The 21487-nt window shown below is 32.1% G+C and overlaps 1 protein-coding gene across 1 annotated transcript; it reads right to left on the reverse strand.

Annotated features, from left to right (window-relative positions):
* Nucleotides 1–4920: 4920 nt before the first annotated feature.
* Nucleotides 4921–13799, reverse strand: LOC107440308 (sn-1-specific diacylglycerol lipase ABHD11). The gene is made up of 6 exons (XM_016053203.4): nt 13751–13799; nt 11533–11686; nt 9071–9268; nt 6862–7053; nt 5762–5958; nt 4921–5165 (listed from the first exon to the last, which is right to left on the reverse strand). Exons 1-6 carry the CDS (start codon nt 13756–13758, stop codon nt 5027–5029), a joined length of 888 nt encoding a protein of 295 aa, XP_015908689.2. The 5' UTR covers nt 13759–13799; the 3' UTR covers nt 4921–5026.
* Between the last annotated feature and the right edge of the window lie 7688 nt (nt 13800–21487).

Genomic DNA, 21487 nt, shown 5'->3' on the forward strand with positions numbered 1-21487 from the left:
TTCTCGCATAGATATCCAGTTAAAGTTGGAGTTAAAATATGTGTCTGAGACTGAGGTATCGGACTGTGACACAAAATGTCAGGAGTTCAAGCTTTAAAGTCTCTAGAGAATCTCATGCTAAAGCTTAAATTATAAAAATAATAAAATGTATAATTTTCGATTTCAGTGTTACTGAAAAGTTCCTGACAGATAGTAATAAGTTTTATGAAAATGGAATTGCAAAAGTAGCAGTAATACTATTTGGTACTCACTTTTTTCTACTCAATGAATGGTGATAAGAAAAGACAGTTTTTTTAGTAAAAATCGTTTTGAACATTGAGCAGACTGAGTTGTCTCGCTGAACCGACAAAGGCTCTACAGTGTAAAAAAGTAGGTTCAAGTTCACCATATCTTTGTCTGTATCTTTGTGATGACTTTCTTTTATTTATGCTGTATAGTTTTAATCTTGTCAAGGGTTAGTAAGACGTTTTTATAATGAGCATACACTCCGGCATATTTATACAAAAAAATATTTAAAAAGACATTGAGTATTGAGATTGTAGAAATCAAATGATGTATGGTACCCGTTATTGAAAAATTATTGTATGAGTTCATAATCAAATATACTATTATGAGGAAATATAACGCAATAATATAGGAAATAATATGGATCCTTCTAATATAGAAAAATATAAATTATATAACAGGAAATAATATATATACTTCTAGATTTTATCCACTGTTATATTAGATGCATAAGGTATAAATATTCTTATAATAGCTTGCGTATTCAAAGAACAACTTATAATGTAAGAATCGATAGCATACATTTGAGAAGGAGAGCTCAAATTACATACATGGCTACAGGAGAATTCGAACCAACTACCTTTTAGCTTCAGAGAGTTTTACAGAGGCCCATTAGTTGTAGAGGAAATATATGCTGTTGTTACTGTCTAACGACACTAGGATAAACCAAGCTCAACAGCCATCTTTCTTTTTTGAGAATTAAATGAAGTGGGTGCGCTTTTTGTTGAACAAGAAAGCACTGCAATGTTCAAAGTACGGCTTAGCTCTGAACCCAGCCAATAGATAGCCGCACCATTCATTTGTGAGGCCATTTCCTCCGTTTCGTTATAAATCAGAAGAAGGAAATTTTTTAAAGATCTCTGCACCCATGGTGCAATTCGGCGTCCTACCTTTAAACATTTGATTCCTCGGATTTCATGAACACGCATATCCCATGTACTCGGAGAGTGTTAGCGGAGTAGAGACCCACCGAGATGAACCGTAGTTTAAATGCGCGATCATTTTCCCGTAACCACAGGCAATAAACACCAACTACTGGACTACCATGACCCCGGAAACATATATATGGCAAAAGCTCATAACTAGACCCCGGATTTTGATGACCTAAAAAATCTCAATTAATGCCCTTAAAAAGTGCAAAAAATGCCCTTAAAAGTGCAAAAAATGCCCTTAAAATGCGAAAATTGCGCTAAAAGTGTCTTATGACATGACTTAAATAGAAGTAAAAATATTGAACTAAAACAATGTTTTACTCTTTAAAATTATTATGAGTCGTTTCAAAAAATATAAAGCAATGCAATACTTGTTCTACGTTCATTAAAGTTTGACAAATATGTTTTATATCCAAAATTAACAAAAAAAAGGGAAAATATATTGACTCCAAGACATTTTCATTTTGTATAGAAACTTAAATGAATATAACAACTTCCATCTCATAATATTACTAAATATCAGAATTACAGTGGATTATTATTATTTTTTTTTAATATTTTGAAATGTAAACGAGCGTCTCTTGTCTGAAAGCAAATTTTTATACCAGGAGAAGCTTCTTTCAACGTCTACTGATGTTATTGGTGCGTACTTGAAAAGGACTGTCACACTTACTGACAATTCTTCTTCAATTTGAAAAGATGTTGCTTCACCTGTTAATATCCTAGAAATTTTCTTCATTGTTTGGAAGCCAGTGTAATAATAAAAAATTATAAAAATAATAAAAATTAGAAAAATTTAACAAAAAATTTAAAAAATGCTTTAAAATGCAAAATACGCCCCAAAATTTTAAAGAAAATGCCCTATAAATCTCAAAAAATGCTCTAAAGGACAAAAAATGTCCAAAAATGCAAAAAACTGCAAATGTCATCACAACCCGGGCCTTATACTCATAACTAATAGGTTATATATGATGCTGCCAAATCTTAAGCAAAAAGGTATTTAAAAATACGTACTCCAAATTAAGTGGTGGGCATTGAATATTGTTGGTCACGCAAAGTTTATACCATAACTTTATTAAATGCTAGGTAAAAAGAACTGTTATTCGTCAGTGACTTTGGGACTTGAACGTGCCCCCTTCATTTGCGCTGAACTGGTCCATAATCTCTCGAAGACCAGGACTTAAAATATATTTTCCAATAAATTTTGATGTATGACTATAAGCTAAAATGATTCAAAATTTTCTACAGATCCCTGTAGCCTATGGGTATTGCTCTAAGATTGACCACAGGTCTTTCGAATGCACAGATTTCACGAACAATTATATCACATGTACTTATTGGGCCTGAGCGCAGTCGAGAATCGAATGCCGGTACCTCCAAACCAGAGTTTCACTGTGCTATCATGATCCCGGAACCGCTGAGCAACTCTCACTGAACACTTTACTTCAATGACCCCGAAAACTATATATAAGACAAAAGTTTATAACTTTGTAGGGGATACATGGTGCTCGCAAAACGTAAGCGAAATTATATTTAACGCTATGTATTCCAATTAAAGTGGTAAGCGTAAATTATGGTTAACTGCGTGAAGTTAATACTATTACTTCAATAAAGTGCTTGGTTAAAAGCGCTGTTATTTGTCAGTGACTTTGGGACACTTTCATTACGGTGAACTGGGCCCTAGTCTCTCGAAGACCTGGCCTTTCAATATATTTTCAAATGAATATAGAGTACTTCAGTGGAAGGACGGTAAAGACACTGTTCCCAGAAGAGCATCGAGGTCAAGTATCACTGGCTTCGGTCAGTAAGCGGGTGAGTGGCCACTTTGATCACCCGGCGTTTTCTGAGACTGAGCGGTATCGGTCCTCATTAAACTGTTTGATAAAGTGCTCGACTTTTCTCGCGGGTCATCAGGCTACCAAATCAGGAGAACCATCCCCTCTGCAGAGGTACTGAGTATAAAATGTGATGAAAATAAACTAAAACTAGAATCTGAAAAAATCCTTAAGTGCTCCAAATTAGAGCTCTAATTTTAAAATAGATGTTAATTGATCTAGACTTGGACAAAGTTAATTTCGCGAAAGAAACTTTATGGACAGTAAATTTTGTGCTGAAGTTGAAAATCCAACTGTGCTAATGTAACAATAAAGGAAAGAGATTCCTGCACAGTGGGATATAAAAAAGGAGAAATTTGAAATTCTTTTTTATATCCCTCTGTTCACTGAGCACTGGGCCCATTTCCAAGAGGTCATGGGTTCGATTCTCGTCGGTCGAAGACTTCTCATGTAGTAAAGGTGACTGATGTACGTTAAATCTGTCGAGGGTGCTGGGTGTACCAGGAGTTTTCTTGTCTTCTGGATTTGTTCAAAGTTACAAGGCTACGGAGTTTAATAGTAGAGGTAAGCCCGAAATTCGATCAGCTGTTCAACGACGGTTCTGAAATAAAAATGTGCTCTATATTATTTTTTCAACCATTAAAGTAAGAAATTTCTACACTTTAAAACTATGGAACATTTCCTCACGCATTGATACTTCACTAAGAACACTCAATTATTTTTGAAAATTTCAAATTCTCGCAGGAGATGAGAAAAAAATTTTGTACATTTTACATTTTGAAAAAGTTTTTGAACATATGATCTAGAGTGAGTTCATTTTGAGTATTTTGTTAATTTTTTTTTTGCCTTATCAAAACTATCATAGAATCATATCCTACTTTTTTCTTTTATAACAAAAGATTATGTTTCTGTTAGTAATTGTGTCTTAGGTAGCCTCCCTGAACAATCTACAGTTTTACTCCTTAGCCTTAAGACTAACTTCAAGTGAGTTCCAATATTATTTATGAACACTTTTGTTATGTTGCAAACAAAGTAATTTTGAATAAGTACTTTGATCTTTTAGTTTTGAAGCTTGACGACACTTAAACAAATAAAGCACTATTTGGCAAAATTACAAGAAAATCTAATTATCAGGCATTTTATCATGTTGAAACGTCACAATATGGATCGTACGCCAAAAAATTTGGGTCGGCTATTCTACGCTTAAGAAAAATAAATGTATAGTTTGTTCACCAGGAGTTGGCACTTTGCTTCACCATTTCGTGCGAAGAGTTCATTTCAGCGCAAAGCAAGATTAAAAACATCTCCGCGCTTGAAATCGAGAATACCTTCAATGCGTGCCAAACGCATTGAACGCAAAAGGACTTTTCAGTCACTTTGTTTAAAATAGTGAAACAGTATAAGCTGATACAACGTGATGAAGGCGCAGCAAAGTGGTCCTGGTAAACTAACTATACTCTAGTTACTGAATCAAAGTAACTTAATATAATGTAACGATTAACTATTATTCTTGCAGAAAATTTATAAATTTCACGGTTTCCTCGTACGATTACGATGCAACATAAGGTAAGAAAATTTAGCAAAATATTTAGTAATCTAAAATATTTACTTATTAACAAAATCTCACCTCCTAAGGGAGCTGGTAAAGTTATCGGTGCTGGTTTAGAGTGGCGATTAACATTTAGCTAACAGACAAATATTCAAAAGTATTGAAAATTTTTCATAGTACTAGAGCGTGTGAATTGACGCAAGCTAAAATAAAACATAATACTACGCAGATTAATTAATCGAAATGCAGCAAACATATGCTATTATTCACATGATCCTCGTATTATTCTGAACATTTAATCTAAATAAAAGCATCAAAGTTTTGAATGAATATACTTTAATCAATTTATATAATACATTGTAGCTTTGCTTAGAGAGCAAACTTAAAACCATACAATTACATAGAACTACTTAAATTTAAAACTTTTAGACTGCGTTGATTTTCTCTTCAATGACCTTGGCCAGTTCAGCAGGCTTGTCAGTAACAAAAATGTGTGACCCTTCCTCAAACGGTACCAATTCGGCTTTTGGAAAGTGTTTCTTCATGGAATCCTTAGCATCATTTCTATAATAAAAAAATAGTTAGAGATAATAAAAAATAACTTGTGATAAAATTTATAAATGAGTAAACATGTCTTAAAATTAGGTATTCAGGATCACTGTAGAGCTTAAGATTTAAAGACATGCAAGTGGCTTTAAATATGAAAACAAGTTACTCGTAGATTTCAACACATTATGGAACAGAACTAATAAGTCTTATTTTTCCTTCGAATTCGAAATTAATTTTATTACTGCGACATAGGTAGTAAATTCATAAACTAAAAATTCTATCCCTTATCCCCAGAATAGTTTACTGCTTCTCCTTACTAATAACAGTTCAAAAGAACACTGAAACTGGTTTTTTATTTTAGTTTTATACCTTCATAGCCTTTTGAATAGATTATTTAACCATAAAACAAACTCTTTTAGATAAATTATTAGTCTGTATTAAACCATGCAGGCATTTAGCTAAACAACGATTTGTATGATATAAATTAGAGCTGGAATTTTATAGAACTAAAACCATGATTACGCTCACTAAAATTCTTTTTCTGATCAATGCTTCTTTCGAAACCAATTTCATATTTGGAATAAGATCAATTACAAAGCTATAAAACATACATTTCATAGTGAGATTTGGTGCCATAAAGGAAATAAGTAGGTCCATCATAGACTCCCTGGTAGTCTTCTTGGTGTTTCTCGAGGTCTTCAAGAGCTTTAACAAGAGCTTTTGTATTGTAGCATGCATCCCAGGCCTTTTCAGATCTCTTGTATTCAAACTTTCCTTTCAGGTAAGAAGCCTTCTCGTTATCCTCTTTCTGTAAATAAATAATTCCAAAGACTAAAAATGACGAAAATCATTCACTGCAAACAGATTTAGACTAAAAAGGTGAAAAATATCAAAAGTTACATGCGAATAAGTATCTCTGAAACAAAAATCTAAAACAGTTGCTCAAATGACTCTTTCAGAACCAAATGTTAGTAGTTAAATGAAATGGCTTTCAATAAAAATTGCTAAAATCAATTTTATACTAAGATTCGGTTGCTACGATCAATTATCGTATTCTCTTTAAACTAAAATAACCAATAGATTATGAATTTATAATTAAATTTGTAGAGATTAAAAAATTTTTAATCTTGCGCTAAGTTATTTGTAATGCACCCTGACTTATGGTCAAATTTTCAACAAGCAGTTGAAACGTGATTACATCGTACAATGGTTTTTGCCAATAGTTTAAAAAAATTGAAAATTTAAAAAACACTTGAAATTTTCTTTAAAGTTTAAGTTATTTTACAAAGAACTTCTTAAACCTATTCTATCACTCTGAATTAAGAATGTTAAATAGAAATTTAAATAAAATAAGCAATTATTTACACGCGTTATCAATTTAAAGCAAACTAGACCTAATGCGTCCTCATTCTCATCGCTTAAAAGTAATCAGTCACAGAACTTTAAATATCACATCAAAATCTCCATCTATTAAGTTTCGAATCTCATGCAGTCATGACATTTTTATATAATTTTAAAGGAGGAATTAAGTAAATAAGTTCAGCAGAAACTAGATATTTTAATTCCCCAAAAAGCAAATCATATGAAAAAATAGCGTGGATTGATGTTAAAAGTTTTACATATTTTCTAAATAAAACGCAGTCTACGATTTCACCCCCCCTTAATTTCTCACTTTGTGTAGAGAAAACTAGAAGTATAGAAATAAACCTACCATCCACTGTTCCAGTTTTCCATATAGACTCTCCACACTCAATTTTGTGACATCCTCTTTTGGGGTACCTTCAGGAAGCTCTTGGACGCATTTTGTCCACGTAGTCACGAACTCTTTCGTACGTTTAATCAGTTCGTTAGATACTGGCTTCGCATACATTTCCACAATAAATACCATCTCAAATTTAGCAGGCTAAAAAGAAACAAAGTTCAGCATTACTACCATTTAGATTTTAAATGCCTTAAAATGTTTTGTTAGCTTGTTGCAAATCTATTTCAGGAAATTTCACCGTTTAACGTTTCTGAAAGTTTAACTTCACTTAATTTGATGTGGAATAAAGTTTGCTTCAATGCTTTTGGTGAAAATAAACTAGTTTTACCAAGTCTCCGCACTTTTAATTTAACGATCGTGCTCAGACTATGAGGATCATATGCTTAAAATTTTAAGATATCTACAACAGCCCTTGCTCAGGTTTCAGATAGCACTATTCGTTTTTCACCCCAAAATGTCTGCATTTGACGAAACCACCGGATATATTTCTTTTAAAATACACATTCTAGCTATATGCCAGAACATTTGAAGTCATATTGAAAGGGAAGGTTCTTTTTAAAATTCAGGTAATCTAAATTCTTAAAACTAGTTTAACCAAAGTACAGATTCTGCAAGTCTACTCGAGCGAGAGCTTATAACATTTAGATCTTTTGCGGAAAATGTTTACAGTGGATAGTCATAATTTAATGCATAAAAAGCGATTAAATTGGCTATAAATTATAATTTAAAAATTACAGTTCATATAGTCATTTAGCGTACCAAATCAAATTTTAAAATTTTATTCCTGTGGCTTACATAGCTGCAGGTATGGTACTTTTCCAGCAAGTTCAAAAACATCTAGATTTTATACATACCTTTATAACCTGAAGTATAAGTTAACTTTGGGTTTGCGCACACAAAATTTAACGTTAAGTTGAACAAACAAAGCACAGCGGGCATCCGAGATACTGTAGAGAAAAGCATAGTATCAATGTGCATGCACTGATGCTTTCGTACAGTCTGCTTATTTTACATATAAAATTTGAAAGGCACAATCCGCTTCTTTAATTCTGAAATACCTTCAAAATAGTTTATTTTGAAAGAAACCTTAGTAGCTAATATACGAATAGTTTATCACGTATGACGCTTATGGTAGTCATTTATTTGAGAAAATATCTTGGAAGGTAGTAAGGATTTGTTAAAATGAAGGCCTCATTTTTTAATAAAGAAATTACAATCCCAATCTCTGAGACCATCGTGCATAATAGTGTTACAGATCATGGTACTTTTAACATTCACCGAGAGGTTTAATGATTAATGCCTGAAAGTCAAAGTGGATCGAATTTCAACAGCTCAAATAAACTTGATTAGAATTTACACGTTATCATTTTTAATACTGATAATCCATACGATTTTTTTACATATAGAAACACAAATACTTAAAAGCCGGATTAGTGTGCCAAGTATTGAAGACTCTTGTTAAAACTAAATTTTCGGGTCTTTAACCTAGTGATTCTATAGATCTGACCGTTCAACAAAATAGCAGTTTGAATTACTCAAAGAACTATTTAAATAAAATTAAAATTTACTCATTCGGAAAAATAAGCACCTTTTTAAAATAGATTTTAATTGAAAGGGCTTTCAATGTCTTAGATTGACCACTTCCAACAAATAACAGGATCAGATTTCTAGTTATTCGATGAGATTAGTATTTGCTACAGTATGGTAAATATTGCACTCATAATGGGAAAGAACAAGTTTAAATGCCATTAAAATAGCCACGTGATCAAAACCAGGTTGGCTGCTGTGTAATGAAGAACGCATATATAAATATTCAAATGCCAATCTCGGTACGAAAGAGTACGGGCAAAACTTTGAACACATCGGCCTGAAAGATTCTTGCAAATAGAATCTAGATCACTGGACCATGTTTAAACTGAATTAAATATTCAAAATAGGAAATTTAAACATGGTGGAACAAGACTCTTGCAAAAATTTAGATATAATGATTACATAGCCAACTAATCATTTATTTGCCAATAATGTAACTGGAATATAGTACATTCTTTCTCAAAACCTAAATTAATGCACGCTCATGCAAGACTGATCAAAAAGTTAATGTCTGCCACGTATACTCTTCAAATGAACATAAATTATATACCATAAAAATTAAATATACCTCTTTTAGAGCAGCTCTAATGGCAGTTATTCCACCCATATCATGACCTACTAAAATAAACTGTTCCGGATGTTCTGGCATTTCAGTTTTAATTTGATCCATCAATAGAAAGAGGTCGTCAACATTAAAGCTGAAACTAAAATCAGATTCGTCGGCATGTGTTGTCTCACCATGATTCCTGGCATCATAAGTATAAACCTGAAAGGCAAAACATAAACTAAGTCTTATCAAAGTAGTATCTACAGAAATGTATCTGCTTTCTGAATCATTAACAAAAAGGGAGAAATAACACAAGCCCTAAAAGTAGCGAGTTTTGATGTAAATCCCGCATTCTAAAACTACAATCCTCATTTAATTATAGTAAAAAAAAATTATAGCAGCCAAATAAAATAGCGAAATTTTAATTTAATGTTTCTGCCCTTAAACAAGAGATCAATGAAAAACCCAATCTGTATTCTGTTAAGGGAGCCTTCCATTAACGGCATATGAAGCATTTTAATAGTTACAAATTTAGACAATTTTCGACAAATTTTATCCCAAAATATAAAAAGGTTGAGGTTTGTTAATTTCATGAAATAGGTTGATTAATATATTAGATGAACTTGCACTTTTTAAGAGATATAAATTAGGACTTGTAATATACAAGGCTTCATTAACAGAATAGTATTTACAATTTTTTTGATACTGTCTTTAGTCTTCATTAAAGCAGATCTAATGCATTTTATCATAGTATTTTTGGAGAACTGTTAAAGTTCTTCACTTTAGAAATTATGAAGCACGAAAAATTTAAAAACTGAACTTTAATGACTAATAAGAATATGTTTAGACTATTTAGTATGTTTAGACTTAATACAATGCATTAAAAATCAGAATATTATCTTGATTTTTAATTGTGTTCTCAGAAATTCAGAAAGATGAAAAAGTAAAGTAATCATAACTTAAAATTAATGACCTACGTATCTAAACGTCTACTGCTGTACCCATTTGTTTAAAATCTTTGTGGAATAAATAGTAATTGCTATTGATACTGAATCTAAGGAAAAAATAACACATAACGTCAAATCGTACAGTAGATTACGATTTTTATTAGCATGCGGAGATTTAAGCAATTGAGGCTTGAAATTTGTAACCTTTATCAAGAGAATCATATGACTCATCTCATTATCTGACTCAATAGCTTCATATGCTTCGAGAATATATAAATAGCGAATAACAATCCACATGTTTCAACTGCATCAACAAAAAAAAAGACAACCATTTTTAAGACTTCAGACGTAAATGAGAGGAATTTTTTCTTCTCATTGAATTCCAGTCTTGAAAATCGTAATCTATTTTTTTGCAGAGCTTTAAACTGTCTGACTGGTCAAATACCAGGTAACATCTTCCCTCTTCAGTTCCTTTGCACTATTTATTATAATTTCTATTATAACTGCTATTATAAAACTGCTATTATATATGCTTTATTGTAACTGCTAACAGCCAAAGGCCCAAAAAATTGTTTCCGTTACTATTGATTTAAGGAATTTTTGTAGCTTCTATATTAAGTGTATGTAGACAAAACAAATGGTTGGTAACAATCATTTATGATTACAAGGTATAAATAATTATAACAGCAATGACGACAACATCTAGTAACTTAAATTTTCTTTTGTCATTAGAATCATAGATTCATAAAGATAAACAACCCATTGAAGCAATCCTAAATTTTGTTACTCTGTTAAGTAATGTAACAGATGCCTAAACTGAAAGTTTCGCCACTAAATTGTTTAATACTAAACTATAATGAAAAATTAGTAAAACAACGTTAACTTTTGCGTCGTAAACAGCTTTGGAAAAAATTCGATAAGGATTTTACGCATTTGAAAGTTAATCAAGTAATTTACACACCGGTTTAGACAATGTTTGCGATAAAAAATAAGACTTCACATTCAAATCAATTACTTCCGTACTTTTTATATTTTAGTAACAGCGTTCACTTTATGTTGGAACTTTTTTTTTATTTCCTATGAGCTGCACAATCAGTCTTCCCGATGAGCAGACCTAGTGCGTTCTCCAGATGTGGTATCCACTCTTTCAGGACCACCACAATGGGTGAGATACCGTTGGCCATGTTAATTTGGACGTCTAGTTTCTGCCACACTAGATGACAGCACCGATACTCTATTTGGTTGCTAAAGTGCAGAAAGTTGGAACTAGATCTTCAAAAAAAGATCTTCTTGCTTACGTCTTAAATTTATCAATGTTCTAATATTCAAATTGAAACTAAAGGAAATTTGCTTTGTTACCGATATCACGCACGGTTAAGTGTTTGGCTGTTATAATTCTCCATTAATAAGCAAATATCTGATATTTAGGGTTCAAGGCACACTATTAATTTAATTTTTAATAGTTAACAAAAAATAACATGCATTACTTGAATAGATAGCAGCAAAGACTACAAACATCTAAAATTTGTAACTTACTCGTCTTCCTGTGCTATTCGCCACAGTTTGAGGAATATCACCCCATATTTTCTTTGAGCAAAGCATAGCATGTAGGAAAATTATGGGATTTTTCGTATCCTTTACTTCACCAGTTGGATCAACATGTTCGAAGCTTATCGAGACTGCCTTAGATCTACGGAAGTTGGAAAATTTTAAATTTATGAGTACAAAGAATCATCAAGATTCTTCATAAATTTCAATACATAAACTAAAATGATTCAGAATATTCTAACTGCAAATTTTATGATGAGCAACTAAAATGAGTATAGAATAAAAGCACCAGGTGAAGCAGTCAAACTTAAATTGCTCATCGTATTAATAGCTAAAGACTTAAAATTAACAAACTAGATTGATAAATCAATTAACATTAGAAACAGAACCTAGAGATATAGCCAAAGAGCAGTCGGGTCATTCACAGATAGTGAAGATCAATTAAGCAATGAAAATATAATCTTAATTCTTAAATTATAATCTTAGAATATCTTAATTTTTTAAATAAATTGACTCAAGGAAATTATGGAATTTTATTAGATCTATATTAGAGCATTTAAACGGAACACTGATTTTTTAGTTATACGCACACATTCGGTTTAGATAATTTAGTTGCCTTCATTACAAATACGGATTATAGATATAAAGTAATCTTTTTTAATGAAACTGGGGTACCTTTTATACACAGAAGAGTATGCAATACTCAAAACTACCTAGGGTTAAGGAATACCTACCAAACTCCCAAGCGGCTGCACTGGCATCTCCTAACATTTTAAGTATAACGTTATACATACGAGTTTCTATAAGGCAAACACGTTATTGATTACATAAGCACTTAATCGTTTCTTTTCCTAATTTGTTCCAATTTACTAAGTCCTTTAAGCACAAAGCAACTAAAATGAGAGGGGCGAAGTGTTAAGGCGCGTTTGTATACCGGCACTCTTTAGGAATTATCCCTAAGCAAATTAAAAGTTTTTACAGCATTCAGGACGACTCTAGTTTCCCGGATATTTGAAATCCGTATTCATTAAAATCCTCTTAAAAGAAACAAATAGTATGAAGTATACAAGTCGTACTTCGGCATGTTTCAAATATGCCGAAATCCGAAATCTCCATTATAGAAAAAAACGTGGAAATGTTTAAGACTAAAATATTTGCGGAAACAGACTGTAACCAAAGTCATCCTTTTAGCAAATTCAAACTCCAGATTATTCCAAGTAACTGTAACCCTATATAGCCATGCTTAAGTCTGGGTTATCTGGTTTCCTAACCCTGCACCCAGATGTGCAAGCTAATTACAAACTGAAAATTAAGTTTGACACCATGAATTTAAGACGTAGATTACGATCATAATATGAAAGGTTGTTCGCAATGAAGAAACTCTCAATCTTCATTATAATGTTCTTTACTTTCAACTCGCTTAAGCACGGACGAGATGATTTAAGAACCCCAATATGAAACTAAAACTTTACTGATTAAATTATATTTAATAAGTCTAAGTATAAATTATATCGTCATGTTGCTTATAAATTAAGCTATTTTTAAATAATTGAACGAATCATTAGTTTTAAAAATTTGTTGACTTGCTAAAATCTTTGTACCAAAAAGTTATAGTATGAAACAATTATATATTTAAGATAAGCAATTAACCAGCACTAAAAAAATCATTTCAGTGACTCAAAAAGAAAACTTAAGTAACAAGCACATCTTTAAAAAAAAAGAGCTTAAATTCAAATTCATTATTTTTGCTAGCCCAACTACAATTGTACCTCAATGAATCAAGTGTCAAAACATAGAAATTACAATCACAAGTTACTCGAAAACCACACACGATAAATTAGAATTGATCTTTAAAACTTTTCAAACAGATCCAATTCAATATTATCTAGACAAAAAAAAACATTACGTTAAAAAGCCTTCACTAGTTATTATTGCATTATGAACGATTTAAAAAAAAAAATTGAGCAGAAATGATGTCCAAGTACTTAAAATAAAGGATTTAAAATAAAAATCTCAATGAATACATAAAATATTAAAGAGAAAATAGAGTTTTAAAATTTCTGCAGCGACAGTAAACTTAAAAGTAAAAATTCATTAAAGTTTCTCCATAATATAAAACCTGTCTTTTTAAAACAACAGTAAGTACATACATTAATAGAAATTCAGATAATTCGAGAAGAATTGAAACAACAATAATGATTCTTACGCTTCCATTTTTAAAAATCTTGCCCGTCCACTTAATACTGCTACAAGTAGAATTCTTAAACTGCAATAAAACTTCTCATTAGCTGGCTTTTATAATAAAGCGAGACAGAAAACAACAATCTATATCCAGTGACAGTTGCAGTATTCTCGCATAGATATCCAGCTAAAGTTGGAGTTAAAATATGTGTGTGAGACTGACGTATCGGACTGTGACACAAAATGTCAGGAGTTCAACCTTTGAAGTCTCTAAAGAATCCCATGCTAAAGTTTAAATTATAAAAATAATAAAATGTATAATTTTCGATTTTAGTGTTACTGAAAAGTTCCTGACAGATAGTAATAAGTTTTATGAAAATGGAATTGCAAAAGTAATAGTAATACTATTTGGTACTCACTTTTATCTACTCAATGAATGGTGATAAGAAAAGACAGTTTTTTTAGTAAAAATCGTTTTGAACATTGAGCAGACTGAGTTGTCTCGCTGAACCGACAAAGGCTCTACAGTGTAAAAAAGTAGGTTCAAGTTCACCATATCTTTGTCTGTATCTTTGTGATGACTTTCTTTTATTTATGCTGTGTAGTTTTAAACTTGACAAAGGTTAGTAGTTGTTGTTGTTGTTCATTTACGTCGCACTAGAGCCGCACAATGGGCTATTGGCGACGGTCTGGGAAACATCCCTGAGGATGATCCGAAGACATGCCATCACAATTTTGATCCTCTGCAGAGGGGATGGCACCCCGCTTCGGTAGCCCGACGACCTGCACGCGAAGTCGAGCACTTTACGGTAGAACAGTTTAACAAAGACCAATACCGCACACCCTCGGTCCCTACGCAGGCTGATCCAAGTGGTCACCCACCCGCACAATGACCGCAGCCAGTGATGCTTGACTTCGGTGATCTGCTGGGAACCGTGTCTTAACGATCAGTCCACTGCGGGACGACAAAGGTTAGTAAGAATGATGTATGGTATCCGTTATAAGAAAAGGATTGCATCAGGTCATAAACAAATTTATTTTGATGAAATATAACATAATAGTATAGGAAATAATATGTATACTTCTAATATAGAATAATATGCATATTTCCAGCTTTTATCCACTGCTATATTAGATGTATTAAGTATAAAATATTCTTATAAGATCTTGCGCATTCAAAGACCGACTTATCATGTAAGAATCGATATTGCAAGAATCGACTTTTAATGTAAGAATCGAATCGAATCACATTTGAGAAAGAGCGCACAAATTACATGCATGGTTACAGAAGAATTCGAACCTACTACCTCTTAGCTTCAGAGAAATTTACCGGGTCGCATTAATTGTAGAGAAAATATATGTTGTTGTTGTTACTGTCTAACGACACTAGGATAAACCAAGCTCAACAGCCATCTTTCTTTTTTGAGAATTAAGTGAATAGGGTTCGCTTTTCGTTTGACAAGAAAGCACTGCAATGTTGACATACGGCTTAGCTCTGAACCCTGCCTTTATATGGCGGTACCACTCATTTGTGAGGCCACTTCCTCCGTTTGGATCTGAAGAAGAAGGAAATTTTCAAAATCTCTGCTCCCATGGTGCAGTTCAGCGACCGACCATAAGAATTCCGTTTCCAGATATTTCACGAACACGCATATCGCTCGTACTCGGTGGGTCCTAGTGGAGTCGAAAATCAACGAGACGGACCGGAGCTCAAATGCGCTGGAATTTTCCCGGAACCACCGGGCAATAAACACTAACTACTGGACTACCGTGATCCAGGAAACTATATATATGGCAAAAGCTCACAACTAGTAGGTTATATATGATGCTGTCAAATCTTAAGCAAAAATGTATTAACACTATGTATTCCAAATGAAGTTATTGTAGGTATTGTAGGCAAAGAATATTGTTGGTCACGTGAAGTTTATGCGATAACTTTATTAAATGCTAGGTAAAAAGCGCTGTTATTCGTCAGTGACTTTGGAACTTGAACCTGCCGTCATCATTTACGCCGAACAGGACCATAGTCTCTCGAAGACCTGGACTTTGGATACATTTTTTTGCAATAAATATTGATGTATAACTAAACTAAAATGAAATGGAATTTTTTTTTACCTACTATAATTGGGGCAACAAAAGAAAGTTCTCTTTTCAATATTTCAAGGTAGGAAGCTGAAGTACCCTCTGGTTTCTTCGATAAAAGTAATGTTCATATTTTGAGATAACTAAACTAATATAATTTTAGGAGTGATTTTAAACTCTCCAAATCGCTTTTTACCATTTGGTTGCACAGCAGTTTTTCTCCCGTAAGTTCATTTTAATACCAACTCTTCATCTCTTGATTAAATGTTAAGTCTATTTACAACAAGAACTTAATGACACAATAAACAAATAAAAAGGAACAAATATTTATAATTATGTCTTTCAATTTAATAAAAACTCACTATCCAGTTCAGCGATCTTTTTTGTGCGCGATGTTTTGCTCTATGACTTAATAACCAGCTTTCTAACACTTTATTTCAAGCAGCGATTTATATAATTGTACTTGCGTCGGTGGTACAATTAGAAACCATAACTGTCTAAGGGTTTCTTCTGTGAATACGAATAAAATTATTAATATGCATTAACCTTTTCTGATAAGTAATATTTGCATTACACTTGCAAATTTCGACCACTTGCTTTAAAAAATTTTTATTTAACGTAGTATTCTCTTAGTAATGCTATTTTTTAACTCTCTCGCATCTTTCTGACTCTGGTTTTGTGGGCTTGTAGTACATCTCTAATACGTTTGTGACAACACACTACACAACCCTGACCAAGCGCCCAGCCCAGTTTTTCAAGACTTCTTCTAAACAGCGGTAATAGGAATGTCACGTCAGTTCGTCTCCGGGTAGACGACGTAAGCAGTGCCTGAACTGGTACCTCTTTCTTAGACTTCTTGATTTTTTTTCCTAACAACCATTTCCGACTGCGCCACCGGAGCCTTTGCGCTTGTGAAAAAGAATATTATTTAATTTTGCTTCTTATGTTTCTGACTAACATAGATTTTCGAATACTAATTCTAAATCACACCGCTCATAAAATGTCATTACTCAAAAACTCTTTTATACCTACCTGCTGTAAAGCAGCTTGGATAGCAGTCATTCCACCCATATTATGACCCACTAAAACAGCTCGATGCACTTCTATTTTATCCATGAAGTGATATAGATCATAAATATTGTTATCAAAACTGGAATCCATAGTGTGTTCACTTATATAAGGTTTTTTTACATAAGGGTGTATGATGTTTTAGTAATAATCAAGAAAATAAGGTAAAATAAATTGGGAACTACTACTTAATACTATTCACATAAAAGATTTTGCATTATCAACCGATTTTTTTCAAGACGTTAATTTTTGTAATTGACGTTAAAATAAATATTTTATCTTTCATACCAGAGTTAAATTTAAAGCATTTTTATGGGTTGAAGGGATAGAAAAACAAAAAAAGAAATTTTTAAATTATCAAACTATTTTTGAATAGGTGATTGAATACGTTTTCACTGAAAAATTAAAAGATGTATAGAAAGTGTTTCTCTAAACTTATCGGTTGATTAACAACCATATAAAAAATTGTACAGGAAAGAAGCTTGTAAAACTTTTTTCTGTAGTCTTGTATGACTAAAAGAAATTTATTAAAATTTCACCGATACAATGAAAATAAATTTCCCCGAAACACTTCAGTTACCTCAAGTGAGAGGGGCTTTAACAAAATTTCATCTAAATAGTTCAAAGTGTATTCTTCTCAGAAGTAATATAATGTGTTTAAATATTAATCACATGTAAGACTTGTTTTTACTCCAAAAAATTAAGTAATCATGGAAACATTTAAATAGTAAGCCACAAGCATACCTTTCTCTTTGTTGCGTCAGCCAAAAGTTGAGGTATAGCTTTCCAATTTTCCTTGTTCTCCAACTAATCATGCAAAAGAAGGGCATAAAGAACAACTTCCTCCAGAAGCTTCAAATACACGATGGGCAATCTTGATTGGTTGATAATATCTATGAGAAATTCTTTAATTGTAGTTGTATGTAGGGGTTTGTCATAAATGACACTGCAGTGGATTTGGATTTTAAATTATTGCATCGAAAAGTTATGCAATGATAAATATTTGCCTTTGACGTTAACTTGCAAGCAAAGCTTCAATTTGGAGAAATCTGTAAGCTTTAATCATCCATTTAAGCTATTTTAATCATAGTGTTTTTCAGATTTAAATTTGCTGCTTGTGGCCAAGGGTACATAAAACTTACAAAGAAATGCTCAGATTATAATTTAGCGCCTTCATCCACCGAGTGATGAAAAATCAAAATTTGGTAAAACAAATCAAAGTTGTTCAATGTATGGATTTTTGTATAGACTGTTCATAATATGCAGTTTTAAATAATTATAAGTGAAATTATTCATGTTAGGGGTCGAAAATTAATATTTAACTGAGGAAAAAACGAAAACTCTATGAAAGTCTGACAAATCCCATAACAGGAAAGAGAGTGTAATAAACAACAAAACTGGTTTGATTGTGATGGGAGGAACAAAGCACGAAATAAAAAAGATTATTGGAACCAACTTCAAATTTCAACTACAAACTAAGCATCTTTCAGTGCCTTATTAGTTCTACCTTCCTCTACGGTAATGGGGTATCGCTTTTCTTTTTTCCTGATTAAAAACTATAAATTGCTACTTAGAGTAGACTTAGAGTTCATACTAAGTTTTAATTTTTGAAAAGGATTCCAAAAACACACATTAAAGGCACTCTTTAAGGAAAATGTTTAAAAGTTTAATCTCAAGAAATCTTGCCTAAAAATGTCTATCGCTAATAACTTTTTCCCATAAAAAGTTCTTCAACTATTGCAGTAGCCAAATAAATACTTTGAACATAAAATCAAGTAAGCTAGCATTTTTAAAACCCTTAATAATCCTAAACATTTGATGAAAAAATACCTCACAATGATGGCTTTCAAATTATTCAAGAACTAGTGTGCTTAAGTATTTTCAGGAAAATTTCATTGTTCTTCATGCATGTTCGTATTTAATTAAAAATGAATGTATAGCCACAAGAACGAGTAAAGGAACATTAACTTTTTCTCTTGCTGAATGATAAGATTATTCGTATGCATGGTAGTATGAGACAATGGAAATTCGTTAACCCAAGGATTAAAATTCATAAGCTTGGTTGACTTTATGCAATCTATTTAAATTTCCTAAATGAATTCATTAAACATCTCTATAAAAATTTATTTTAAGAAAAGGGAAATTTCAGGTACTGGTACATTTATAGTATCTGATTCCAGCTACTGGTACCAACAGTTACTCGCCCTACTTGGTAATTTTTAGTCATGGATTTATAAGTTCATGGGATCTATGTATAGAAGAATAGTTTTTCATATCAGGTACTTTTCAAAATAACATCTTAAGAGCCCCTTTTCCCATTTATCCTGAAATTAAACTAAGAAACATACATGACAAAAATAAAGTTTTGGGGAGAAAAATAGAGTTCTAAAAACATTTCGTAATAACTGCATTGCGGTAAATATAAGTAAGTGAATTTACAAAAAGCTTCAAGAAAGGCCTCTCAATTATCTTGAGGTCTCCATTGACGAGGTGTTGCCCCATTTCACCTATCTTTTTAGAACGTGGGTAGAGGGTTCAATTCTCGTCGTAACTCTGGAGGCATAAACCGTTTATCTCTGATTTCTTCTATATTTTGAAGGTTTATAAGTCGTTCTTTGTATAGAGAGCAATAGACTATATATTTAAACTAACTAATAAATCTGTGTCCACTTTCCGACATAGTGTTGAAGTTGATTCCCACCATAACTATCATTTCATTATTCATATGATGAAATTCTATGATGTCTGTTCATTAATTTGAAGAGGACATGTAAGCTGTTTGAATGCCAGAAAATTTGAGCATGTTTCTATGTATATGTTCTATGTATATGCCAGCAAATTTAAGCATGTTTCTATGTTCTGTAGCATATGTGAGCAAGTACACATCTGCGTATTTTATTATGGGAAAGGTTCTTCTACTATATGTTCTAAAGCAAACAGATAGCGGGTTCAATTTCCGGAGTAACTCAGAATATATCTTATTTCTTTTCTGGTGTAGTATTTAGTACATTATACTATGATGCAAATTTACAGAACCAAGTCATATTCACTTTTTAGACCAGGGATGGGCAAACTACGGCCCGCGTGACAACTGTGGCCCGCCGAAAGGCTTTATCTGGCTCTCAGATAGAGTTTCGAATAAGGAAAAGCTTGAGATTTATGAAGATAGCTCGAAAAAACTCAATGTTAAGTTTGAATACAGATTTCAAGACTTCAGTGCCATTCGAACATATTTAGATATTTTTTCCGTGCCTTTCAGCATAAATTGTGAAAAAGTGATTTAAGATTTACAGCTTGAATTGATTGAGTTGCAATCTAAGACGGAGATTGCATGAAAGCAGTTGTTTCTAAATATGCTAAATTTTGAGTTTTGACAAATTATTACAAAAAGCTAGTTTCCCAAATTTAATATCTCATGACAACAAAATCAGTGCTATGTTTGCTTCATCTTATATGTGAGCAAGTATTTTCAACTATGAATCTTAGAAAAAATAATTTCAGAAGTGAACTAACAGACAAGTTTTAAGCTCTGTTCCTTAAAATAAGTACATCTCCCTTAGAACTTCAGTATAAGGAACTTTTAAAAAGGAGATATCGGTCACATTTCGGCAAGATATGCGACCGAGAAATTGTTTCCGAAATACCTTTTTTACACTGAATTGAATGAAACTGATTTAAAGACCATCAGACTAATAATTAAGAAATTATAAGGGTTTATGTGCGAAATGAATAAATTTGTGCTTTGGACTATTTATGCATCGGATATTGCTACTTAAACTAGTAAGACATTTTCTCCTACTTATATTTTAAGCTGTATCAATTGAGATTATGAACAAGTCAGTTGAATAATAGTTCCTAAGTTGCAAAAGTTTTTATGAAGAAAAAAAGTTCTTTTAACACATACTTTCGTATACACTTTACATTGCTATCCAGATTCTATCTGAACACGAAAAGTATATTTTCCGAATTTTTTTTTCACTTTAAATAGAATGAGACCAGGATATGCAACACAGAGGTATTGTTTCCGGAATACACTGAATTAAATGAGATCAATTTAAAGACTAACAGACTCATAGTTGAAAAGTTATAAACGCTGTCAGCACAAAAAGTAAAATATAGCACTTATTTGCACGTTGCGATACATAAAAGAGAGGTATATTTTCCTATGTTTATTTTTCCTAGCTTTATCGAATTAGAACAAACATGAACGAAAAAGGGTTAATATTTGAAAAGTTTTTAATTTCGTATTTCACTTATTATATAGAAAACCCTTAAAACTTAAGGAATATTTACACTTATCAAATAACTAATGTGTAATATTATTTCAAATTTTCTCATTTAATTCAGTAAAAAAAATTCGCAGAAAAATATATCCTGAAAGTTCCTTATAGCAAAGTAAAAAATAAGATATGCTAAAAACAGTTCTTTATGCTCGAGAACTCTTACAACTAACTATATTCGCTCCTTTGACTTGCTTAAAGTCTAATTTAATACAACGTAAGAAAAAAAAAAGATATCTAAACAATCTTAGATGAGTAAACTGAAAGTTCAAATTTGAGTATAAAACCCTTATAGCTTTTAACTATACGTTAGATTATCTCACCGTTAATCT

The sequence above is a fragment of the Parasteatoda tepidariorum genome, chromosome 8, assembly GCF_982258835.1.
Source record: "Parasteatoda tepidariorum strain Cologne lab strain chromosome 8, Ptep-v5.0, whole genome shotgun sequence".
Classification (NCBI taxonomy): domain Eukaryota; kingdom Metazoa; phylum Arthropoda; class Arachnida; order Araneae; family Theridiidae; genus Parasteatoda; species Parasteatoda tepidariorum.

Coding starts and splice junctions, on each gene's coding strand:
- LOC107440308 (XM_016053203.4), bottom strand. Junction 7,054..9,070: donor TTAGAGCTGCTCTAAAAGAG/GTATATTTAATT, acceptor GTTTCTTTTTAG/CCTGCTAAATTTGAGATGGT. Junction 5,959..6,861: donor GAAAACTGGAACAGTGGATG/GTAGGTTTATTT, acceptor ATTTATTTACAG/AAAGAGGATAACGAGAAGGC.